General features: G+C 48.4%; 1 protein-coding gene across 1 annotated transcript in view; it reads left to right on the top strand.

Moving 5' to 3' along the window:
- Window positions 1-17,761, top strand: part of LOC102944512 (LON peptidase N-terminal domain and RING finger protein 1) — a 77,047-nt gene extending 59,286 nt beyond the window's left edge. Inside the window, exon 12 of the mRNA XM_043552718.1 lies at window positions 17,429-17,761. Within this exon, the coding sequence (XP_043408653.1) occupies window positions 17,429-17,492 (64 nt within the window). The 3' untranslated portion in view covers window positions 17,493-17,761. The remainder of the gene's footprint in view (window positions 1-17,428) is intronic.
- The last annotated feature ends 404 nt before the right edge of the window (window positions 17,762-18,165 follow it).

An 18,165-nucleotide genomic window follows, 5' to 3' on the forward strand; every position in this document is an offset into this window, starting at 1 on the left:
AGAGCGAGGAATGCTTCAGGTCAGGATTCAGGTGCATCAGCAGCGCTGTGTGTGGGGACCCAGGGCTGGAATAGCAGGGGGGCTGGGGAGTCAGGATTGAGGTGCATCGACAGAGCTGTGTGTGTGTGGGCGGGGGGTGGGTAACCAGGGCTGGAACAGCTTAGAATGAGCCCAGATCTCACCAGCTTCAGAGCAGAAGAGCAGCCCCATCTCTTCACGTTTGCCTTTCACAATGGCTATCTCACGATGGCCCAGCAACGCCACTTTTATTTGCTGTTTTCATTACTTTCTCTCTTTCAATGCCATCATTAAAGGCAGTAGTGGAGGATCCCAGTTCTGCTGATTGGATTTTGCTTCCTTAGTTCTTTTCATGGCCCAAGACCATGGTGATGGGCGTGATGCAAATACCTGGGTAGACAGACAGCTGTGGTTTTGCAAAGTGGGACTGAGGTGTATTGGCAGAATGGGTGGGGAGAGGCTCCATTTCTCCTCCAACTGGATTTTTAGCCCCCACTCCCTGTCCACACCCAAGCAGGACATTCCAGGGAACCAGGAGACATCTCCTTGACCTCCCCCTACCAGGCAACACCACATGGGTTGCAATGCTCTGCTGGCCAAGAGCTCTGAGCTTCGGGAGCACCTACAACAAGGGAAATCGCTCTGTGTGCAGGAGCCATGTGACACTGGGAAGGGGAATGGAGGCGAGGTTGGGTCCATCCTGCCAAGTGCACACGCCCCCTCCAGAGCCCAGGCTGAAGGTCCTAATCCCTGCCACGGCTTGGGGCAGGGCTTCTTGAGCTGAAGCATGTGGGCATATTCACATTAGTAGCACATATGCAAATTGCTAGCAAAGCAATTAGCGTCGAGGTCAAACAATTTGCATGGCATGCCACAGGTAGGGCGGCTGCTGGCGGGTGTATAATCCCGGTGCTGCAGCTCTGTCCCAGCACAGTCATTCTGGTGGATTCTGTTTGAGTAAGTCACGAGTTGCCCCGTCCTTCTCTCCTCCCTGCCGTCCTGCCCTTCTGTCTGCGTTGTGCTGACAGCATTTCCATGGCGCTCAGCGCGGCCTTCCAGACACGGGGCAAGACGGCAGCTTGGCAGAGACTTACGCGGGAGCTCCTCCGTGCAGTCGGCGTGTTAGTGGCAACAGGGCCTGGCAGGAAACGGAGGCTGAGAGAACTGGCCGGGGTTGGAGAGATGGCGACGAGACCACGGCCTCCTTGCTGCCTGTCGCTCAGCACCGGAGAGAGAGGCTGAATAAATAACTAAAACAAACATGTCAACCAAACCAACTTTCCTTGGCCCCTGCGCCCCGGGGCTCTAAGTCACTCATATCTTGCCCAGGGCAGCTGATTAGCAGAGCCACTCCTCAGTGGCAAGGCAGCGCGGGATGTGGCAGATCACACTGCAGCAGGCTGAGGTGAGGAGATCGCTTTTTGCCCAAAGCAAAATTGCCTTGGAAATGAAATGCTCCTTTGCCACAGAGGAAGCAGAGTTCTCAGGGCACAAGCAGACCCTGTCACTGTGAGAAAAAACCGGTAGCTATTTTAGCTCTGATAAGAAGAATCTAGCATCGGCGGGCGGCGGGGAGGAGGATACATAATGCCCTGGACGCTGTCATTCTTTCAAATCAGAGGACAGACCCACCATGCTTGCACCAGAGCTGGGCTGTGGAGTGACTCCGCTGGCTGGCTCAGATTCGTGCGCCAACTGCAGAGGGCCTCTTTGCATTAATAGTCGCTGTAGGCAGGGCGACCTCAGCTAACAAGAGCGGCTGAGGAAATTCCAAAACTGAAGTCAGACACCGTCCTAATCCCGCCCCAGGTAGCCCTGGGATAACGTAGCCCCTGTAGCCCGTGAGATTGCTCACTGAGCCCCGGCAGCACGGAATCTGGGCAAGCTCACGGCTGAGGGAGAGCCATGTTCTGTGTGGTTTTAGTAAAGCCTGAGGTGGGAGCCGGGGGCCCTGGGGGGAAAAAGCCCAAGGTGCACACACACACGCAATGGATTTTGCGTCGGTCAGTGCTGAAAGGTGAAAAGTGAAAGGTGCTGGCTTGTTTGATTCCCGCATTGGCAGGAAAAGCACCACCCACAAATGCAATAAAGATCTTCCCCTAAAATCGAAGGGGTAGACCACAAGGATCAACTGAGTACAGGGGACAAAACAGGAAGGGGAGTGAGGCTAGGGGCCTGGGAGGGGACACTAAGCAGAGAACCCTGGACAGCACCCAGAGGTGTGAAAGGCACTAGCCTATTTAAGTCCTAGGAAGTCACCCATGGAGTGGCAGAAGCCACCCATGGAGTGGAAGCCCCACCCCTCAGAAGAGGGAGGGGCCACAGAACCAGGATTTCATGGGCAACAAAAAAAGTCAGCCAACAGGAATGAGCGCCATAGGGTCAACACGAGGGAAGCCCGAGTGGAGATCCCCCGACAGCACCCACTGTGCCAAGGAGGCGTGAAAGGCACTGCGAGCCCTTGAGACTAAAGTCCTCTCCGGCATTGCTCCACAGTGCAGATACAGCACAGGCAGAGCGAGCATCGCCATGCTGCGACCGAGCAAGGCTCCTTGACTCTGACCAGAGGTCTCCCCTGTAGAGACGAGATGGCAATTCCTGCCCAAGGCACTTCTAGACTTTGCTTTTCCATTTGCCTTTATAAACTGGGCTTGGTCATTTCTGCGTTCCCCAGTCCAGCCAGAGAGAGTTCCTACGTCCCCCACCTACCCCACCTGCACATCAGCAGCTCCGCTTTCTGGGCCCTTGTGTCCCTTGGGCACTCATCTGTCACGTGTACTCTTAGGAAAGTTCTTTTGGCCCAACAAACTTTATTACAGGCAAATGTGTGTCTGAACTAAAGGTTCGTTACAATCCAATCAAACCTGTAGTCCCTGGCTGGCCATTTCTCTTCCTCTTCCAGTGCTGTTATCTCTTGGGCAGGCTTATTGGAGGACTCTTATCAGGCTTTCTAGACATTTGTGCTAATGAGTTCCTGTGCATCAGCGATTTCTCACTGCCAGTGTCTCACCTGGCTGTGCACAAAAACAGCTATTTCCCAGTTGCACCCCAATTCAGCCACTCGAGATTAGAGAGCTGAAAGAGCTGGATAATGGGAATAGAATGAAAAGGGAAATGTTGGGTCTAAGTAATAAAAGTAACAGCAGTCAGGCAGTGGACAGCCAGAGATGCCGGAGTAAATCAGAACCTTGAATGATACTTTGTGCCTTTTGTCCTCGGATCTCACAGTACGCTACACACGCTCAACATGAATCAAGTCCCTTACCTCTGAGAAAAGATTATTATTCCCACTTGACAAGAGATGGACAAAGTGATGCTCAGAGAGATCAAGTGGCTTGTCCAAGGTCACAGAGTGAGTTGGTAGCAGAACCATGTTTTGAACCCAGATCTCTTGAGATACTCCCTATTTGATTACAAGTGGATCATATTGCCCCTGCTTAATCCTTTTCTGCTTTTCAGCAGCCTCCTCCTCTGGCTTCCCCTCCTCCCTTACTTAATTCACTTTCATCCTGTCTTCCTTCCCCAACAGCTTTCTAAACATATCACAAAATATTACTGACCCCACTGCACACAATTTTCTTCCACCCAGAAATTCATGTTTAAGAAGGAGAGTAGTGGTCCAAACACAATAGGAATTGCTGGCTTCCCCACATCTTTCATCCCAAGTTTGAATCAGGCCCAATTTCTCCATTTTGGAGGAGTTCTGACTTCAGGTAGCACCAGCTGGTTATTTCCACCTCCCAGGTTCCAGCTCCCACTGGAAGCAACTGTGCAAAGTACCACATGACAGGGTAACAAGCCTTGTGGATGGGGGGAAGTGGTAGATGTGGTATATCTTGATGTTAGTAAGGCTTTTGATACTGTCTCTCATGACCTTCTCATAAACAAACTAGGGAAATACAACCTAGATGGAGCTAGTATAAGGTGGGTGCAAAACTAGTTGGAAAACTGTTCCCAGAGAGTAGTTATCAGTGGTTCACAGTCAAGCTGGAAAGACATATCAAGTGGGGTCCTGCAGGGATCAGTTCTGGGTCTGGTTCTGTTCAATATTTTCATCAATGATTTAGACAATAGCCTAGAGAGCACACTTATAAAGTCTGCGGACAACACCAAGCTGGGAGAGGTTCCAAGTGCTTTGGAGGACAGGATTAAAATTCAAAATGATCTGGACAAACTGGAGAAATGGGCTGAAGTAAACAGGATGAAATTCAATAAGGAAAAATGCAAAGTACTCCACTTAGGAAGGAACAATCAGTTGCACACATACAAAATGGGAAATGACTGTCTAGGAAGGAGTACTCAGAAAGAGATCTGGGGGTCATGGTGGATCATAAGCTAAATATGAGTCAACAGTGTAACACTGTTGCAAAAAAAGTGAACATCATTCTGGGATGTACGGGCAGGAGTGTTGTAAGCAAGACACAAAAAGTAATTCTTCCACTGTACTCCATGCTGATACAGCCTCAACTCGAGTATTGTGTCCAATTCTGGGTGCCACATTTCAGGAAAGATGTGGACAAATTGGAAAAAGTCCAGAGCAGAGCAACAAAAATGATTAAAGGTCTAGAAAACATGACCTATGAGGAAAGATTGGAAGAACTGGGTTTGTTTAGTCTGGAGAAGAGAAGACTGAGGGGGGACATGATAACAGTTTTTAAGTACATAAAAGGTGTTTTGAGAAGGAGGTAGAAAAATTGTTCTCATTAACCTTTGAGGATAGGACAAGCAGCAATGGGCTTAAATTGCAGCAAGGGAGGTTTAGGTTGGACATTAGGAAAAACTTCCTGTCAGGGTGGTTAAGCACTGGAATAAATTGCCCAAGGAGGTTGTGGAATCTCCATCATTGGAGGTTTAAAGAGATTTTAAGGAGGTTAGACAAACACCTGTCCGGGATGGTCTAGATAATACTTAGTCCTGCCTTGAGTGCAGGGGACTGGACCAGATGACCTCTCGAGGCCCCTCCCAGTCCTATGATTATTACTATCTATGAGTTGACAATACAGTCTGTGGAGTTAAACCCTCGCCTGCGGTCCAGTTGTTTCCAATGCCCACACAACCTCTGTGCTTGAGACTCATATGAAAACAAAATTATAGCTATAGGGTAAATAGAATTCTTTAAGCATCCTTGGAAATCTATCTAATGAGGCTTGCGGTGCCCTCAATGGTAGGTCAAGTTACCACTCTCATGCCACCCTCCCCCACATCCCTTTACCCCACCCATGTTGCTAGGAGTGAGTGCATCTTATCGCTCCAATTCTAATGATGCTCATTATGTTCTGCTTTTTGGTGTGGGTGATGGAAAATGGCATGGCCATTCGTTGTCTCTTACTCTTTTTAAGTATTAATTTCCCTTTTTCCCTCCCTCCCCAACCTTCTCCCCTCCTCCCCCCGTGCTACCATCCTTTGATGGGCTGGACTTATTAAGACCGAAAGGGATTTGCCATGTGTCATTTTCAAAGGTCTAGGGTCAGGAAGATTTAATTGCTGGATTTTTCACAGAGGGTGTTAACATTTATTAAAGTCAGTTTCTCTGATTTCCTTTTAATGAGACGACAACTGTGTGCATGAGATAACGTTAGGTTCAATCGTGTGGGACTCGCAGAAGGCTTAAAATAATCAGACCAAGGGAAAGAAAAAAAACAACCAAACCACACCAGTTCACTCCACCTCTTAAACAATTATGTAGCAGCAGCAAGAAACCACAATAATTTCCATGGGAGGTTGCAACAAGGCCAGGCGTGATGGTGGCTTTTCATTTTATTTTTAGATGCTCACATTGAGAAACATGGTTTTTTATTAAAAAAAAAAGGCAGAAAAACTGAATGACCAACAAAAGTGTCTTTTAGAAGGAAGGGATGGGAATGGGGCTTTATACTGAGGGAGTTCTGCTTCTTTTTTACGTCGGCTGCATCGTACGGCACGGCTAATCTAGTTTGTGATTTTCAACTTTTAGGGCCAAATTTTCACAGGAGACGTCTGAACTGCAAACTGCCAGCATCTGTGAGTTGGCCAGTTGGTATGTACAAAACCCTGAATTTCGGGGTGCTATTGTGCAGCGAGCTATCTTGTAGCTGCAGCTACGGACCTATGGATGAATGCTGGCCTATGCCACCGGGAAAATTCAGAAGGCACCTTAGAAAAGTTAGCTCTGCAACTTGGGTCCTAAATATCTTCCTAAGCTCTATGCCAGCATTTCCCAGTGTGGGGGGCACTTCTCTATGAGGGTGCAAAGGACTAGTCGGGGAAGGGCACAGAAGAGGTGTGTAAATGAGATGCAACGGCCTCTAGCCACAAGGGGTGGGGTTGATGGGGTTGTGACCACTCGGAGAAGGCCCGTGCCCACTTTGTAGTGCAGGGGAGGGAGTTGTGGGTGGATATCTGGGTAGGAACAGCTCCAGACTTAGGGCTTTTAGAAGGGCCAGAGGAATGATTTTCCCTCCTCTGTCTCATCTCCTTCCCTACCCCCAAAGTACTTAACTACCGACTCCAGAGCACCCAGCAGTAATAATAGAATGAGAGGATCTCCCCAGGGCTGACCTTTAAACCTACAGAGATGCAGGGCAGTTTATCACACACCCAAACAGACTGGAAGAGCTCTTTGGGGAAGGGGCTGCCATTTACCACTTGCTTATATAGAGCCGAGAACAAAAGGAGCCCCACCTGGTGGTGGCCTCCAGGCCCAACCGCAATATAACTCAGTAATCAAGTGGAACACAATTACTCGAAATTCACTGAAACGAATGTGCTGTGTGTCTTCCGCTCCTTTGCTCTCCTCCTTCCATGTCTTTAGCTGCTTTCCTCTCTCCTTCTAGCTCCGGCCCATTCTATCCATCTTCCTCCCCTTGTCTCGTGTCTCTCTATTGTTGTCTCTTCTGTTGATGTTATTCTTCCTCCCCTGGACCATATCTCCGGGTCTTCCGTTGAAGAGCAGCAGCCCATCTCCTTTCATTTGCTTTGTCTCTTTGTTATTTTCCACCCCATCTCTGTTGTCCACCCCTCGTCTCTCCCTCTTTTTGTGCTCTTCCCAACTCACAAGCCATTTGTGGGTCTCCCTGTTCCCCTCATCCCCACCCCTGGGATATTTCACGCTCTCCTTCGCTCTTCTTCCTACCATCTTCCTCTCTCCTTTTCTTTCCTGATGTCCCCCACCCCCTCTCTCCCGGTAGGTCCAGAGGGAGACACCATGAATTACCAATGGCCGTGGGAAAGAATCCCAATCCCAGACTGTCCTTTCCATGCTGGTGATGGTGAAAGTTATCTAAAAACAGCTAGAACGTTATTAGCCCTGATCCTTAAGGAGACCTAAAAATCACGAGGAGAGGGGATATGATTCTGGGCTTTGCTGTTCGCAAAGACTCACCCTGTACATTAGTCAGATCGGCCAGAGTGGAGAGGTCCTGTCTGTATTTTGGACCCAGAATGAACTCCCCCAGAGCAGATACAGTGCTATTTCTCAAGGCCATTTGATTGTGCCTGGAGGCTTTAGAGGTTCTCTCTCTCTCTCATGCAATTAAGCCCTGTGCTTTCTTTTCAGTCTGCTAAATGAAGCCTAAATGATCATAATTGAGAAGTCACTGTTTCATTTGGCATTATTGCTCCACATATGCACATTTCCAACAGCTGCTTGTTCTAACTGAAAGAGGCGGATGGCTTGCTTCCTTTGGTTTAATGGTATTTTTCTCCTCTTGAATCACTAACTGATCTGTCCCACAAAAATAGGAAGAAAGAGGAAAGCATTACAAGCCACAAGGTTTGCGGGAAACCTGGCTTTGACTCCTAAACCTTGCCACTCACTCTCCACGGTGGTAGGGAGTAGGAGAGCCCGGGAGGTAGGCCTTGAATCACACTGACCCATGGTTGCCTTGTTTAGATGACAAAGAAGTGTCATTGATTGGTTTTGAAGAGAGCCCTGGAACCATTGCCTCAGCCAGGAGATGGAGGGGTGAGAAGATTATTAGACTGTGAAGGTGCCTCTACCCTACAAACGTTTTTCAGTACAGGAGCAGCCATGCCAGTGCGAGCAATGGTGTATTAGCTTAGACTGGCTGTGGACATTTTCCACACTGTATCATAGAAACGATGCTGGAAACCGGCTACGGAAAGGGATCTGACCTTTCTTGCATGATGAGCAGACCCAGTGAGAAAAGACAACTGGCTGCATTTATGAAGGGGGTGTTCTAGGAGGTCTGACTTATATCAGCACCATGGCAGAGCTGGGCCTGCACCCTCCCTTCCAGGGTGGAGGTCGGAACTGATTTCTGAGAGGCTTGTTTTCATTGGGCAGGGAAAGGTAAGGGCACCCCCAGATTTGGATGTCAGAGCTGAAAGTAAGAGTAATCCGCTTCCTCCCTTCCTCCCTCCTTCACCTCAACACTAGTTACATCATCTCAGATGGAAACAGAAACATTTCTGGCATCAGAGAGAAGGTGCTGGCTAAAAAAGAGTTGATCCAAGTGCTTGGAAAGGGGTGGGAGTGACAGAGAAGGCCCCAGACACCTGAAAAGTTGCAGAAAGAAAAAGGACAAGAGGGATGGAGGGAGGCTGGTGTCCCTTGATTTTTGCATCAACATGGTTCCAGCCTCTATTTTCCACGTAGCCCCATCGCTCCGTGGCTCCTCCTCTGTCCACACATAAATCCTCTTAAAGACCCACTTCTGCCGTGCTGCTTGCCATGAATCTAGCTGACTTGTATATTAACTGCCCACTGTTCCCTTTCTCCTAGCCATTTGCTGCTCCTGTGTCCTTAGACTGTGAGCTCCACAGGGCAAGCACCGTCCTTTGTGAGTGTTGGTGTGTGCCCAGCACATCAGAGGTGCGACCGTAAATAAACAATTCATATCCATTTGGAGGGGAAGTGTACTTTGATGGGCCCATTCCCCCTCTCCAGATCCTCCCACCCTGCCTAGTCTGGGGACTCAAAAACATCAGCGAATTCATCTTCCCGGGGGATTTCTTCTTTTGCTCGGTTGCTGCTGGCTTGCTTCCCGAAGCAGCCAGCGCCTGCCTCTCCACTGGAGTTGAAGCCAGGCCCTCACCCCACCTCCTTGCCCTCTTCTCTAGGCTCACATTTTGTAAATCTTTATTTCAGAAGATGGATCTAGAGTTGGCGCCGTTCCAAAGTCACCGTACGCCTTAAATCCCTGCCACTTCCTCGACCCTCCTGGAAGGAGCGGTCCAGCTCAGGAGGGAGATGCCCTGGAAGGACAGCTTGGCTTGCTGCTCCACTCTGCCTTCTGCTGCCGAGGACTTAGGACCTGATCCAAATGCCACTGGAACCAACCAGAGCGCCAATAGGTTTTGGATCAGGCCCACACCCAGTTTCTCCCTTGGCTACTTGGGAAGGAATGGAACGTCTCCTGCCTGCAGGGTGCGGCCTGTGCTTTGTGTCTCTTCTCCCCCAGCTTCCTTTGTTCTGCGTTGCCCTCCCACGGGGTTCCACTGCCCTACTTTTGTCCACCCTTTTCCAAGCAGATAGGGCAAATGCTGTGTTCAGTTAACGAGGTTTGATTGCTGAAAGCACCAGGAGGCAGGTCATTTAGAGCAAGCAAATTAATTGAAACCTAAACGTACATAGTCAATTTATTGCTGGGAAAGCAATTACCACAACGGTTTGGCCCTTGCTATGTAAGGAAGCAGGACACATTAAGCTGGTTTAACAGCTGCCTTTTATTCCACAAGCAAGAAGAGTTTATACCACCGGAATCTTTCCTTTAGTTCCCATCTCCCAGGCTCTTGGTCTCCTGGCTTTGATCTTTAAAGAGACAGTACTCTATGACTGCAGTTATAAATTAAAGCGATGGAATTTTCCGGAGCCTTTGGCAAGGACGGTACGCACAAAGAGGTCTGTCTGAAAACAGCTAATGGTCAGATGCTGAAAGAGTTTTCCCTCCTCTGTTCTTATTTGAACAGATTGATTTGGGGGAGCGTAAGGGAATGTGCTGTGCTCTGGGCACACGTTGTCCTGAACATGACAGGTTGCGATATTTACTACTGAATCAGAGGCTTCCCTTTTACGGCGCTTGCTTGTACAAGTATCTGAGAATCCAGAGCAGAACTATAATCTTTATTGTTTGAAGACTTAAATGCAACTGGAGGAGCAGGTGGAAGAGAGGTCATTCCACGTCAGAAAAACTCCAGCCCTCCAGGAGAATTCTGGCAGGGCCAAGACCCTCCACCAATGAGAAACAAGAGAGGAACGTGATATCAATAGAACAACACTCAGTGACGGTTCGGCCCAGAGAGGAGGGCACCGTTTTCACGTAACCACTGAAAGTGGATACCTCCACATAAGAGTTTTCATGGTGACCCATCTGCTTTGTTTAGCCAGAACTGGCACGCCAATGTCTTCCGCACACACAGAATGGGGAGAGTAAAGCTTTAGACCCCTCCCTCAATTTATATTGTCTCCTACTACAGGGGAGAAAAGCCCCAGATCTTTTCCCTACGCTGGAAATCACTGAAGGTGGGTGGATTGGATGGGGAAAGATGGAGGTGGGAGAACCTCAGAAAAATCTGGAGTGTGGAAATAAGGTATAAATAAGCATCAAGAGTTCAGGTGCTTTTGAAGACCGTTGGACTTTTGGGGTTCACTCATTCTTAACTCCAAGGTGTAAAACAGGCAATCCATTGGGCACCAGGGAGAACAAGACTCTGCCTTGAGATTGTTGCGCACTACAGAGTCAAGGAGTGTTCCTTTATGATGCATTCAAGTCATGTGCCTAAGAGGCATAAGCCATTTGGACACCTGGCCACGGGAACTGAAGTGAGACCAATTCATTTCAGAGAGGTCACCAAAGGCTGTTAATGTGCCAGAGTAGTTCCTTAGTGTAAGAGCCTTGTAAATTATTAGTATGGAATTTAGCTATCAAGGCACTCTCATAAGTAACATCCTATTAACTCTTTATCGCTTGAAGGAAGCCTTCACATTAAAGAGCAATAGTTCTGAGCCAGGCTCCACTGGAGAGCCGACAACCCCATTAAACAAGCTGTAATGTTTTCCCAATCATGCTTAATTGCTTCAGAGCTGATTGGTATAAAACCTCTAGGCACCACCTTCTAACTTCCATACAAATTAAGGGTTTTAAGCCTCCTTCCCTGCGTTCCTGCCAAGAGAAGGCTCAGTCTGAAAGGAGCAAGTCTCAGGACCGTATTTACAATGAGTATTGTTCTCCGCACTGAGCTGCTTCAAGCCAGGGGAGCTGGTAAGCATGCAAGTGCTTGCTTGTCTTCGAGGCTTACTAACAATGGGAGCCGGAGAAGGGTTTTGCTCCAGAATTACATCATTGGCACCTCCAAAGGGAAGCTGCATACTCAGAGGAAGCAGCCAAAGCGCATCAGAAAAACAGCACCTGCAACATCTATGAGTAGCCGCGGCTCTTTGCATTTGTCCCCCCCGCCTCTCTTGGCATTAGTGTGATGTTCAGTACATGCAATGCTTCCTTGCTGTGTCTTGTTAAGCTGCAGGCTCTGGGGCTAGCTCCATCACAGCTCATTATACCCTACATGCCATCCACACTTCTAGCTCTTGTTCATCTTTTCCCCCATCCACCAGTCTCTCTTTTTCTCCTTTCTTGCTATGCCCCTTGCCCTCTTCCTATCTCTTGCTCCCCTCCCACCTCTTTCCCGCTTAATCACATTGCAGCTTTTCTAGCCGGACGGGTGGCCCGTCAAAGAGTAAGACGCGTGGAAGCAGCGGAGGTGGCAGACCCAGAATTTGCACAGCCTACGTCCGGAAAGGGGAGGCCACTAGCAAAGAGAAAGTTCTCCTGTACCTGCTCCTATCAAAGGCACAGGGCGGAGCCCCTGGGCCTTAATGGGTTTGTGTGCACCACGCGTCTCATGCTTGCTCCGAGAAGGTTATGAACTCAGGCGCGTTTTGAAAGGAGTACACCTGCCATGGACTGCCGTTTAGGTGAGACTGGGCCCAGTGCGGCAGGGCAGAAATAACATAAAGGAAATCAGCTCTGAGGAAAGCGCAAACCCACTGCAATTTAGACTGTAAATTCAGGGCGGGGACCGTTTCTTTATTATGTGTATGTACAGCACCCCGAACAACGGAGCCCTGCTCTCAGCTGGGGCCTTGGGTGCTGCCCTAATACAAATAACAGGATTCTCAATTTTGAATGGCTGGAAAGAGCCCCTTGTTGATAGACCCCATTACCCTATTGCAGCAGAGAGAACCCATCTAGATTTCCCTTCAACCACAGCCCCCAAGTGCTGGGCATTACAGCCAGGAGCACAAGCCCTCAGGAGAGCTGGGACAAGGGGAAGGTACTGTATGCCCCCTTTGTGCTCCCTGGGGTTTGTCTGACCCATACTGGAAGTTAGAGCACCTTCAGGGCATGCAACAGGCCCCCAGGGGCCTGTATACTGGGCGCGACCCCTGGCGTGCTGCTCTGCGTCTAACATCTTATACCACAGTAGAAAGGGGTATAGAGCCCTGCCTGGGGAGTCCTCCATTGCCTTGTTAGGGCACCGCTGCACCACCAGAAGAAACAGCAAAGCCATTTTTCAATGGCTATTTGCCACCCAGCTCTGCTCTACAGGTACTTGAGGGGCACTGTTGGGTTTGGAGCACGCAGTACCTCAGTGGGTGTGAATGGACACAGGGGGGCACTGGGATTTCCTGCAAACAAGAAACCCAGTGGGTCCTGGGGACAGACCAGCTGGGACTGGGAAGGAATGGCCACACAGCTAGATGGGGCGGAGCAGCTGAGTTGTACGATAAAACAGGGGAGTAAAGGTAAAAAATGTCTTGCCCCTTTCAGAGCCCACCCCAGGAGTTCCCTCTGCCAAAGTAACAGTCAGCGCTGAAGAGAGGACACTGACATTGCCAAATTCACCCCCGTCCTACAGCACATCCCTTTATAGTGTGTATGTTGTTTAGTTAGTTTGCTACAGCTGGCCCAGCCTTGCTCCCCTGCCTTCAGGGCAGGTAATTGTGGCCCTTTCTCTAGCCATGGGGAAAAGGTTAACCCTTTGTCTGCCAGGCTCCAGGCAAGGGTCTATAAACCCATCATAGCCACGCAGGCCCCTTTTGTGGACTCGGGTGAGCTTGGTGATGGAAGTGAAAACTCTGTCCTTGTAAGTCATTTCTGCCTGCCTCCAAGGAGCAGAAGGAGCACAGCTGATGTGATTTCTTAGCCAATTACAGGAACCAGTAGGCTGGTTTCACTGCAGTGAAGGCAAAGCCACAAAGCTGGGACAGATTCCTCCCCCCAGCCCGTATAACATTTTCCTGTTTCAACTTTTTCTGTAAACATTTCAAGCTCTTATAGTAACTTAATAGAAGTCCGGATGGAAAGCACACTCCAAGTGACACCCAGCTGTGCAGGCACTTCCCTCCTTTATGACCTGCATGGATTAAGTCAGGGCATAATGTTAGGGCAAAATGAATGTATTTAAAGTCAAAGGTTGACTCCTGGTATGAACACGCATGTGTCTTCCTGGAAGTAACGATTGCTGTATTTCCCCCAGAGGGTTCAGGTGAACTCCCACTGCACCAACTAGCTGCTCACAGATAGCTGGTCTTGTGCTAAAGACACTACAGGAGAGAGCTATGGGCTGTGGGTTCAGTTCCTGTCTCTCCCCTCAGGCAACTTCTGTAAGGTATTTCTGCCTCAGTTTCCCCTTTCTAGAAGGGGGCTAATGATCCTTTCCCAGATTGCAGGTGTGTTGTGAATGGAAATCCACACTCAGGGTGTGTGTGTAAATACCCAGAAGGAGTGACCCTTGTTCTCACTAGCCCCGTTCCTTGGCTGACTCCCGGTGGGTGTTCCGTAAGCATCTTGATGCAAAAGCTTGGGCCAGCAACAGCCACCCTCTTGGCAGGCTGTTGAATTCTGTGCCTCTCCTTGGTGATGCTGATGCACCACTGGCTTCCTTTCCCAGACAGGGCATCAGGCAGTTCACCCACAACGATTATTATCTGTTGGGCTCTGCGTGGTCCCCTTGCTGAGGAGCCAAGCTGCCAAGAAGCTGCCTGGAGTCTGACCCTCTTCAGTACATGGATTTTGCTTAAGTGCACAGAAGGGCAATTGCTGAGGGCAAGAAATGCGCCCTGAGGCTGAGGGGATAGGAAGGGTTGTGTTTTGGAAAACAGCAGGATTTGGGTGGCTGAGGGGGTGGGAGGCTTGTCCGCTGTTGTGTGGGGATCTGACAAGCAGGAGAGGGCATTAGGTTGGGGTGGGGGAGACTTTTCACTATGGGGGTGGCCTGTCATCCCCTCTGGCCTTCCAGATTCCATTCCCTCAGGCCTCCTCTCACCCCCATTTTCCAGCCTCCTTTTTCGCGGCAGAGTCACCTGGCATCTGCCCTTCCTTAACTGTCAGAACATTACAGCCAAGTGCCATGAGAGCAAAGCCCCAGTTTGTTGGCTTCACACTGGTTATAAGAATTGTCTCACACATGAGCCTCAGCAGCTGCTCTACACTGGCCAGGGGCAGGCTACACTTTCCCCTCCCACAATGAGCCAGGAGGGAAGCAGGCCTACCAGATCAGGGGTTGGCCTAGGAATCAGGGGACCTGGGGTCTATTCTGGGCACTGCTGGGGTATGTTGGGCAAGACTCTGCCTCAGTTTCCCTCACTCTGTCTGCCATGTTGATTGAGCCTATAAGCTTTTTAGGGCAGGGACCATCTCTCACTATGTGTCTTGGCTGCACCTAGCAACATGGGCCCCTGATCTTAGTTAGGAGCCTTCATGGGCTACCATAGTAAAATAATGATAGGCTCCACAAAATGAACTCAAGGGGCTGCACCTTCCCCCACCCCAGGAATGACTGTGCTAAGCTTTCCTCCCAGGACATTTTAATTAATAATTTTTTAACAGTGAGAGTAATTAACCATTGGACCAACTTGCCCAGGGTCAGCTGGATTCTCTATCACTGACCATTTATAAATCAAGATCTGCTCTGGGAATTATTTTGGGGATGTTCTCTGGCCTGTGTTATACAGACAAGATGATCACAAGGGTCCCAGCTAGCTTTGGGACCTGTGAAATTGCTCTTACAAGCCTCAGACCAGCCATTGGTGCTGAAGAGCGGGTGAGTTGGCTCAGTTTAGCAGGAGAGGAAAGCTCCCACTATTCACAATCGGCCAGAGGAGTCAAGTCAACTGGAGAAGCAACTTATTATTTTTCTTCCTCCACCCTTGGCCCTTCCAGAACTCACATAATCACTGACTGATGTTGTACCTTAAAACATCCAGAGTGCATCAGGGCTCACTTTAAAGCCCGAAAGCGCACAGGCCAGTGGCCTGGAGCTTTGGTGGAACTTACTGGAGATATGCTGATAGCAAAATGCCCAAAGGAGGATTTCTGGGAGATGTAGGGGGTCCATGTGGCTGGAAGGACCTCGCCCAGTAACCTGTGAAAATAAATACCTCTACTGTCAGCTTCCACCAGCTCTCAAATGACATAGAAGCCTCGTGCAGAGGGAAGAGTAGCAGGGAGACACGCAATCCTATGATTGACAAAACAAAGGTAGCATTTCACACGACAAAAATTGACATGGCTGATCCTGGCTGTTCCTATCTTTTGCTGCTATTAATGATCCTTGTGTCTGAATGACAGCCTCGTCTCTTTCCGGCTAGCTCCTCCTCCTGGGTGATCCTGCCAGGAACTCATTACCAGCCATGGTTTGTGATCATAGTCTGTTGCCATGGAAATTGAATGTGATGTCATCCATTCAACATTTTGACTTCACACTGGAGACAGAGTCCCTGTACCGTTGGATAATTAGCAGATGGGCTCAGAAAGATGGTGGAAGCTCTGTGAAAGGTGGATGGGTCTCTCTTGTGAGCTTGATACATTGGAAAGTTTCCTTGAGGTGAAAACGCCTCTAAATGAAACATGAGAGCCAAGCTGAAAATGCAGGTGTGTCAGGAGAGCAGTTACAACAGGGTTGTCTCCAGACACTGTTAAAGCACTACGTTGTCTTACAGTGTGGATTGGAATCTTAACCATCCCACCGAACCCTGTTAAAGCCTTGGATGGTCCACGATGTAATTTATAAAAGGGTACAACAGCTTTGGATATGGTTACGGGTCCTAGGGAAGATGTGGGCATATTAATGTCAGGACCCAAGAGGTGAACCAGCTCCAAATCAGGGACAATCGTGCTCCATCCACCTGACATTCCACCACACAAGGGTTAACACATTTCCCTTTGAGCGCTCAATAAAAGCTATCCTAATAGTTTATCTGTTCTCCTTTGAAAAGAACAATTAACAGCACCAGAGGTTGCCCTTTCATCTCGCTGTATGGATTACCACACTAAAGGGAATTGGTTATGAGGATAGAAAGGTCCTGACATTTCGGTCTTGAAGGAGCTGCTTTGTGAGTAAGTCTTTGATTTGTTGTTGTTGATATTTTATTTTTAGCTCTCTCTCTCTCTCTCTCTCACACACACACACACTTTTAAATATCAATGGCTGTCCATTTCAGAAGATCTATATTTTCTGTTAAGTTTCTTAAGAAATGTCAGGGTTTTTTTGTGTGTCTCATAATATATCTACATTTTTATTCCCCAAACAAAAATACTTTGTTATCCTAGAGCTAAGGTTGCTCAAGTGTAAATATGACCAACAGAATCACAAAAATTTAATGGGAAAAAAAGTTTCCCAAAAATCTCACCATTAGTTTTTCTTTATTTTTCATCAAAATTAGAAATTTTGATGAAAATGTCATTGAATATTGAAAAATTTCAACAAGCAAGTAGGAAAAATCCTCATGAAATTGTAAGCAATATTTTTTCCTAGGGTTTTTTTTGTTTGTGTGTGGAAATTAGAAATTTTAATGAACTATTTTGTCAAAAAATTGAAATCTAGAAAATGTCAACCCACTTTACTATAAAGAAAAGGAGTACTTGTGGCACCTTAGAGACTAACCAGTTTATTTGAGCATGAGCTTTCGTGAGCTACAGCTCACTTCATCGGATGCATAGTGATGTATAGAGCTGTAGCTCACGAAAGCTCATGCTCAAATAAACTGGTTAGTCTCTAAGGTGCCACAAGTACTCCTTTTCTTTTTACGAATACAGACTAACACGGCTGTTACTCTGAAACCACTTTACTATTTAAACCAATATTCACACCCAGCAACCCATATCCATGTACTCACCCACCCACCAACAAAACTCCTACCCTTTATCCCCTGAATATTCACAGACTCCCTAGCAACACAGTAAGTTCACAATTATAACACACGTAGTCACCCACAATGCATATATCCAATTCCTTGTAACCACACTGAACCACAAAATCTCAGGCAGAGCAGAGGAGGCAGGCTGGATGGATATAGTATCAGTAATACATGATGAATTTGAACAGATCCTTTCACTTCTGGCAGAAGTTAAATTTGTCATGATGAAGGAGAAGGAATAACTTTTGTTCCATTTAATTCTTTGCATTTTCGATTGGGCCTGTGGCTGAGATGTGGTGTTAATGGAGAACATTGTGAAGTTTGGAGTCGATGGTGACTGAGGTTATGGACTGAGGCAAAGAAGAATGCTCGGGAGTATATTTACTGGAAGATCTGTAATCACAGGCTACATCTACAGTGCAATGTGAGTCCAGGGCTCAAACACATGCTCAGGCCTAAGCCCCCTTCCTTCTACACCCAAATCATGCTAACCCAGAGCCCCAGGACCCATGGGTTGGAGGGTCTGATCCTGAATCAAGCCAGGACCAGGGTTCAAAACCTGTTGCTTTGCAGTGTAGATGCAGCCCCACTAGACTCATGCTCTGGGAGTCCGCCAAAAGTATCCCACAATTCCTTGGGCCAACTTCCTTTGTCTTCTGGACAGTCAAGTTTGGTGGACAGTCACATTTTCCCACACTGCACTACAAAGGGCTAGAGCAGCCATGTTTTGGGAGTATGCTAGGAAGTCTGGGATATGGGTGGTTAGATTTGGGCCTGCGTAATGCAGGGTAGACACTGGAGCCCTACATTCCTAACCTGGGGTTACAAATGAGTGTAGACACTCAAGCCCTACATTAACACACCCAGTGTCTGCTAACTCAAGTTCGGCTTACCCTGGGCTTACACTGCAGTGTAGACACACCCACAGAAATGTTGGTCTGGAAGGATCTTGAAAGGCCATTGAGTCCAGCCCCCTGGGCTGAAGCAGGACCAAGTAAACCTAGACCATC

This window comes from Chelonia mydas, chromosome 8 (assembly GCF_015237465.2).
Source record: "Chelonia mydas isolate rCheMyd1 chromosome 8, rCheMyd1.pri.v2, whole genome shotgun sequence".
Taxonomy (NCBI): Eukaryota; Metazoa; Chordata; order Testudines; family Cheloniidae; genus Chelonia; species Chelonia mydas.